Here is an 8,077-nt window from a genome sequence, read left to right as displayed (position 1 = left end):
TTTTTTTTTTTTTTTTTTAAGAGACAGGGTCTCATTCTGTTGCCCTGGAGTGCAGTGGTATGATCATAGCTCACTACAGCCTCAAAATGCCGCACTCAAGCAATACTTCCACCTGAGCCTTCCAAGTAGCTGGGACTACAGGTATGTGCCATTTTTTTCATTTTTATTTTTGTAGAGACTGGGTCTCGCTATGTTGCCTAGGCTGGTCTCAAACTCCAAGCAATCCTCTCTCCTTGTCTTCCCAAAGTGCTGGGACTACAGGCATGCACCATCATGCCCAGTCTCTCGGCCTTTCTAATCCTATCAAGATCCATCAACTTACCTCTGAATATTTATCAAATCTGACTGTTCAAAGAACTGAATACCACATGTTCTCACTCTTAAGTGGGCTCTGAATATTAGTCACATTAGTACAAGGGAGGAATCAGCAGTAACTGGGCACTGCTAGGGGAGGGAGGGAACACAGTAAGAGGGCCCATGACAACACAAAGGTACCCAATCCACTACTAGGGGGAGTAAGGACCTGTTAGAAGCCCAAACTTCACCTGCATGCAGCCTATTTACATAGTTAATCCTCACTTGTACTCCACATCTCTATAATAAACTAACAATACATTAAAATTTTTTTTAAGCTGGGCTCGGTGGCTCAGCCTGTAATGCCAGCGCTTTGGGAGGCTGAGGTGAGTGGATTGCCTGAGCCTGAGGGTTCGAGACCCACTTGGGCAACTTGGCGAGACCTCCTCTCTACAATAAATCAAAAATTAGCCCTGGGCATGGTAGCGTGCTCCTGTAGTTCCAGCTACTTGGAAGGCTGAGGCGGAAGGATCGGCCGAGCTCAGCAGGTCAAGGCTGCGGTGGGTGGGAAACGGCCACTGCACTCCAGTCTGGGTGACAGAGTGAGACTCCAACTCAAAAAAAAAAAAAAAAATTTGACTGTTCAAGTCCATCAAGCCCTGATGGAGAGATGACTGATAAATAACCCTTGGACTACATAGAAAACCTAGCTTTTGTTGGGAAGAGTACTGAATGTGTGTTTTCTTTTTTCCCTCCCTCCTTCTTGCCTATTGGCTTTTCCTCCCTACTTTTTTCTTCCTCCTTGGATATAAGCCTCAGCCCAGCTGGGGTCCTCCCAGGCCCTGCTTGGTCCAGGTGACAGCCTTTCAGGGTCAAAGAGGTTACTGAACTCTATTCTCAAGTGTGTACCTCCTCCAAGCTGGCCACCTAATTGATTCTTCTCGAGGCCAGGTGCAAACATCAGCAGGCCAGGTCATGAGAAGACTAGCAGAGAAGAGGCCACCCGAGCATCTCTCTCAAAGCCTGAACCACTGCCTCATCTTCCTATGAGACCCAGGGTAAGGCTGGTCCCTTCCAGACCTTCCTGAAAGATCCACTAATAATCAGAGCAGGAGGGGACCTTATAAGTTTTTTGGTCCAGTGGTTTTCTACAATTCTTGTTTCCAATGAAATTATACAGAATGTAGCATTTTAATAAGTGTAACAATTGCCATACATCTATTTTGTAACTGTACGTACATCGGGGGTGAATTGCATGGATCAGGGAGACAGCTGCCCTAGTTCTGCGGCCCTGGGTATGATTTCGTCTCTCTGCCTTATTTGCAAAAACAGAGTTCAAAATTGCTACTTCATTGAGCCAAGACCAGAGCAAATGCTGAGCACAGAGCTTGGTACATAATGAGCGTTTAATAGATGATGGCAGTTATTTATGGTGATGGTGAATATTAAACAAGGGAGATTGTTTTGATGAATACAAAAATTTGAGATCAACAGTTGGAAATGGCAGTTGTCACTTTATACCAGCCTTAGCATTCAGCTGATTTTTGCATTTTATTTCAGTGATATAGGGCCAGGAAGATCTTTCTTCTTTCAGAAAAAGCAGTTGCCTTACAATCTTAGGATCCTCAAATAAAATATTTGCAGTGTCCCTAAAGTACCTTTAAGGAGTAGTTACAGCACCTCTGATTTAGCTCAACCCTAAACTTTTTTTTTTTTTTTTTTGAGTTGGAGTCTCACTCTGTCATCCAGGATGGAGTGCAGTGGCATGCTCACTGCCACCATAGCCTCGAGCTGCTGGACTCAGGTGATCCTTCTGCCTCAGCCTTCCAAGTAGCTGGAACTATAGGCATGCGCCATCACACTCAGCTTATTTTTTTATTTATTGTAGAGATGAGGGCTCATCAAATTGCTCAGGCTGGTCTCGAACCCTTGAGCTCAAGCAATCCTCTCTCCTTCACCTTCCAAAGTGCTGGGATTACAGGTGTGAGCCCCTGGGCCTGGTAACCCTCAGCTTTTATAGTTGAAGAAACTGGGGCCCAGGCAGCAGACTGTCTTGCCAAGGTCAAGTGAGTAAGATGTCACATCCCCATGGCATACACAGGCTAGATGTGTGTGGATAAAGGGTGCCTAGTGACAGTTCACTATCTTGACACCTTCATTACACCAAGACCAGTGCCCTTGGGAAGCTCAAGGTATCAGAGGGAGGAGACAGGGCCAGAAGATGCAGTTCCATTACCTGGGATGGGTGCTGCTTCTTGCCCTGGCGTTGGCTTGCTGTTTGGAGGGGGTTGGTGATTGTGGGCACACCATTCAGCTTCTGTTGGGACAAAGGTCATTACACTGTTAGGGGAGTATGTGGTGAGCCAGGTGCCTTGAGGAGGACCACTTGTCCTCCCAGGACCACTGCGCACCTCAGCACTGTGGAAACTCAGTGACTAGAAGCCAGGGAGAGATGCACTGGGAGCACCTCAACAAGGCCTTGCTGCCTCCTTCCTAGCCTCCGTCCAGCTGTTGTTGAGCACTGCAGAGGCTTTGAAACCTGGCAGAATATGACTCTGTCCTCATAGTAGAGCCAGACCTCCTGGGACTTCATTTATTAAAGAAGAACATTCCTTTTTTTTTTTTAATAAAGAAAATGAAAAAAAAATCACCATAACTTAGTCCACAGTTTTGTTTTTTTTTAAAGAAATGATGTCTCAGACCGGATGTGGTAGCTCATGCTTATAATCCCAGCACTTTGGGAGACCAAGGTGAGAGGATTGCCTGAGCCTGCGGGTTCGAGACCAGCCTGGGCAACTTGGTGAGACCTCATTTCTACAATAAATCAAAAATTAGCTGGGCATGGTGGCATGTGCCTGTAGTTTCAGCAACTTGGAAAGCTGAGGCGGAAGGCTGAGGCTGTGGTGGCCATGAGTGTGCCCCTGCACTCCATCCTGGGTGAGTAAGACTCCAACTCAAAAAAAAAAAAAAAAAAAGAAAAAGAAAAGAAATCGCGTCTTATTATGTTGTCCGGGCTGGGCTTGAACTCCTGGGCTCAAGCCATCCTCCCACCTCAGCCTACTGAGTAGCTGAGGTTATGGCTTCCCTCCACTGTGTCCAGCCAAAGTTCACAGTTTTAAGGGCCTCTTAACTCTTGTGAAGAGATATAAAACAAGCTTTGGAGGAATGGGGTAAGTTTGCATAACAGTGTGCAGGTAAACTTTGCTTTCACCTATAGATGTGTCCCTTTTAATAAGATTTTGTAATTTGGAATCCCTACCAAAAGGAATTCTAAAGTTGAATCTGTGGCTCTTGAAGATCTGGATGACCGAGTCTTGGGTTTCCATGAAAAAAGTTTAACCTATACTTTATGTGGCTAAACCCAAAACTCGGGACTGGGGTTCAGAACAACCTAGGCCATTTCAGGAGCCTGACTGGCACTCTTCATGTCCTTAAAGCCCTAAGCCATACCTTGTTGTGCATCAGAGAAGTGAGGTCTGCAGTCGACGTGCTGGAACAAAGCAAAGGAGACAGGGACAACAGTGGACCAGACTTCTACAGGGAGCGTTCTTCCCAGGTTGGGCCTCTGGGGTGAGGGACTTATACTCTCTGGACTCTAGTTTTCTAGCCTACAGAGAAAACCAATCTCTAGTTCTCCTTGCCTCCTGAGATGCTATCAGGCCAGGTAGAGCCAGGGCTTGCTGCCTCCAGAGGGCAGAGGCAGCACATTCCTTCCAGATGATGCTCACACAGCTGACAGTAGTGGACATGGAGTGCATGTTGGGTGCTGAGCACCCCAGTGTGGGCTTTAACCCTCATGGCACTGTTCATCCTCACAGCAGATTCATGGGACGGTGTTCCTCTCCATCTACACCTGTGCTCAGCACCAGGATGTGAGTGGTGGAGGCAGACAGGAGTCTCCTCTGACCAGAGAACCTGTGCCCTGACCATGTCCTGACTTGCTGATATGCTCATCTGAGGTGACAGGAGCAAGGGGGCCTGGACTGTGTCTGGGAAAGGCAGGGGGAAGGAGAAGGTGGGCAGCTGCACTTTAGGGCTGGCAGCAAGTGCTGGTCCCTCCCATACCTGCTGGTCCCCAGCCTTTGCCTTGAGGACAGAGGAAGATGAGCCCACGCCCCACAGCCTCTGTCTGAGCCCTGGAGATGTCAGAAGCCGCACAGTAGTGGAGATGGGGTAGGGGAGGAGAAGGGGGAGGTGGAGGGAGATGGAAGGAAACTTGACTCCCTCCCCATGCACTTTCTTCTCTTCTATGGGCCTGGGCTGGGTGGAGGAGGTGGAGAAACTCTGAATGAGAGGTTGATGTTTTGATAGGAATCTGGACTAGACTACCACATGTCTGGAAATGAGATTGTTATAACATCTGAAAGTAACCAGAGAAGCTATGGGATTTGCCTGAGATCTCATCAATGGTGATGTCATCCAAAAATCCACTATGCTGTGATTGAAGACGGTGGTGAGAGAGCTATAAAGTGACTTCCCAACAGCACCCTTCTACACCCGTCCCGCTGCAGTGCTCATTTCACTCAACATGTGGTCATTGTTTATGAAAAGGGCACATGTTACAAATCCAGTGTTTGCCTGTGGATACTCATTACGATACGCTTTGCAGACCACATTCTGAGACAGAATCTCCGCAAGGAGCTGGCTACCTTGCAGGAATGTCTGAGACCATTTCTCCTTTTCCAGCTCTGCCTCTCCTGGTCATATGGCCCTCTGACCACCTGCCCTCTCCTCCCCCACCTATCACCTAAGTTTTCTTTGCCATATCTAACAAGACCAAATCTACTAAGACTGTATCTAATATCTCTATAAAACATTTTGGGATTCTCCAAGAATCTCCAGGGATATCAATTATGTGAATGTTTTTCCACTAATGAATTAAGCATAGTCTCCTAAAAGGAACATCAATTTGGGTAAAATTCTACTTGATAGGTGTGTATACTTGATATACCCACTCAGGTTCGGTGTGGCCTGTTTGTTTCATCCTCATCACTGCAACACCCTGTGGTTAAGGGAGTTACCTTCAATCCTGGTAAGTGGCTCCTAGGTGTGCAGAGAAAATAAGCGGGAGTGACAGCTCAGACATGTACCTGCAGGAGCTGTGTATGGGCCAGGGCCATCATTCCTGGCCTCCCAATGGACTCTGAGAGTCATACTCACTCTTCATTGACAAAGATGAGTTCCAGGGAAGGCTGGCTGTGGTTCACACCAAGACCTATGGCAGCAAGGAAAGGCAGGTAGTGAGGGGTGGAGGTGGAGCCCACCATGAGGGCCAGGTGCAGGGGCTCAGCCTGGGGCAGAAGCAAGGGGTGGCGTCCCCCCTGCCCTCACTCTGAGGGGACAGTGGGGTCCATGGATACAAGCCCTGGCTTTTGTAGTGGCCTATGAACCCCTGGATGCACGGAAAATTGGGGACCTTGCAGAAGGAAGAGCTGGAAACGAAACACAAGAAAGCTTCAGGTACAAGGGGTGGATGGGAAAGGAGAGAGAGAGGGGGAAGTGGGAGATGAGGGATGTAGGTGGGGGATCCTGGGATGGGCACCAAGCTGGGCAGTGTTGCAAGAGGAGCCGGTGTGAGGATGGGGTGAGGAAGAGGGTGGAGGGCAGAGGGGAGATGGACTCCAGCAGCGTACTGATGGGCTGGGCCTCTTCGGTGCTGGTGCTGCCCGCCCCAAGCTGCTCCTCATCAGCGCTGACCAGCTCCTGCAGCACGGCCTCCACGATGGGCATCACCATGGCAGTGGTGGAGGTGTTGGACAGCCACATGGAGAGCAGCGTGGTACAGCTCATGAAGCACAGCAGCAGCCTGGAAAGCAGGGGGCTGGGCAGGCGGCCACAGGACACCAGGCGGGCCATGCAGGACCCGACGGGCTGTTCCCGGGGCCTCCTGCGGCGGGCAGGGGGCTGGAGAAGTGGCCACGGGATGCCAGGCCCAGATCCATGGATGCTTCTGGGGCCTCCTGCAGACCTACTGCAGCAGGACTAGATTTATCCAGAAAGGCAGGACTCTGTGCCATGGGGCCATTCAATACTACACTCCCAGCAAATGGCACAGAGTAAGCAATCAGTATTTGTTGAACAAATGACTCACACTCCACAGCCTGGTGGCCTTAGCCAGGAGAGAGCCTTACTTAAGCAAAGAATAGCTTTAGTCATAGCATGAGGGTATGGACTTCCCAGCTGCTCTTCCCCTCTGTGGACCTTGGCTGAGGCTCAGCGAGGATGTGTATGTGTGTGTGTGTCTAAGGGGTGGTGTCTGCCCTTGCGCCAGTGGTTCTGTGAGTGCCACTGCATTCCTTGCTTACAATCAAGTCAAAGTGTGGTTATTAGCAACCAACAGAGATGAACGTTGGGCTCACAGTTCTGCCTACATGTTTAAACTCCAGTCGCCTTCAAAGTACTCTACGTTTGGTTCAGTACACTTATTGAGATGCTTTTTCCACTACCCAAAACAGTTTTTGAACTCATCCATTTTGATGCCTTTAGGTGCTTCTGCCATTTTTGTTTGTCCCACTGTCCACGTGCCGAAGGGTTGGCCCCCAATGTCATGGAAGTGTCCTGTGTCACCATGTACTCTTCCAGCTGGCATTAAAAAGTCAGTGCTTGGAGCAAGACACTAACCTGGATGAGCTTCAAATCATTTCTCTTTGGCTCTGATCATGTTATGCAATGTATGTCTGGGCAGACAGGGTCCTAGTTTCCACAAGATAAGCGAACAGAGAGACTACTGTGTTTGTTATTTGAGGTAGAACCACCGACTTTGCACAATCTGGGGACAATATGTGTAGCATGTGGATTATGTCATGTACATATGAGGGGGAACCAAAAAAACCCTCCAGAATTTATTTATAAAAAACTGTGTATTTATTCTTACATGTTTAAACTTCAGTCACCTTCAAAGTACTCTCTGTTTGGGGCAATACACCCACTGAGATGCTTTTTCCACCACTCAAAACAGTTTTTGAATTCATCAATTTTGATGTCTTTAAGTGCTTCTGCCATTTTTGTTTCACCTCTTCCACATCAGCAAAATGTTTGCCTTTAAGGACTCTTGTCAGGGAAAACAAAACAAAACAAAACAAGTCACTAGGGGTTAGATCAGGTGAATAGGGAGAGTGGGACACAGGGGTCATGCCATTTTTGGTCAAAAACTGCTGAACATTCAGCACAGTGTGGGCAGGTGTGCTCATAAACTACTCCTCATGAAATGGGCAAACACACTGAAATCTCCAAAACAAACAAAACTACCAAGCCAAATGTAGCCTCTCACAACAATGCTAGCTGGTACACTGATGCTGATGGGTTCCCAGAACACTTACCTAGTGGGGGAAGCCTGTACTATAAGGGGCTTGCCCTCCAAAAATATAATTCTGGGTTTTTTTGGGTTCTCCCTTTGTACACCAGTAACAGCACCATAGCAGGGAGAGGGCAACTTGCGGAGTGATGAGGTTGGCAGAGAGAAGCAAAAACACAAGTGGAGCAACATTCTTGCAGATGATACACTGAGTCCCAACAGGATGTGAGGAAGTACCACTGTGTGCCTGAGACTGTGTGTGAGCACAAGATTACCACTGAGCAAGGGGTGGATTAAGCTGTAGTCAGCAGCCCAACTTAATCCAGGAGACAGGAACATTTTCTTAAACACAACCTGTATTCATCTAAATGACTAATGTTAAAAATGAACACTATATTATTTATTTATGCTCTGAGTCCCACAGCTGGCATAAAATGTCACAAGAAAGTTGTAAACTGGAAGCAGATGAGCAGGATATTCCAGAGGGAA

The 8,077-nt window shown here is 48.1% G+C and overlaps 1 protein-coding gene across 1 annotated transcript in view; it reads right to left on the bottom strand.

Annotated features, from left to right (window-relative positions):
- Positions 1-8,077, bottom strand: part of SLC13A4 (solute carrier family 13 member 4) — a 48,673-nt gene that overhangs the window by 21,439 nt on the left and 19,157 nt on the right. Inside the window, exons 4-7 of the mRNA XM_008053037.2 lie at positions 5,928-6,100; positions 5,455-5,509; positions 3,745-3,784; positions 2,531-2,611 (exon numbers count right to left, since the gene is read on the bottom strand). Coding sequence (XP_008051228.1) covers positions 2,531-2,611; positions 3,745-3,784; positions 5,455-5,509; positions 5,928-6,100 — 349 coding nt within the window. The remainder of the gene's footprint in view (positions 1-2,530; positions 2,612-3,744; positions 3,785-5,454; positions 5,510-5,927; positions 6,101-8,077) is intronic.

The sequence above is a fragment of the Carlito syrichta genome, unplaced genomic scaffold (genome assembly GCF_000164805.1).
Source record: "Carlito syrichta isolate Samal-C Ts95f unplaced genomic scaffold, Tarsius_syrichta-2.0.1 Scaffold287784, whole genome shotgun sequence".
Classification (NCBI taxonomy): Eukaryota; Metazoa; Chordata; class Mammalia; order Primates; family Tarsiidae; genus Carlito; species Carlito syrichta.
The sequence above is the reverse complement of the archived record's forward strand: the minus strand, read 5'-3'. Positions and strand labels throughout refer to the sequence as shown.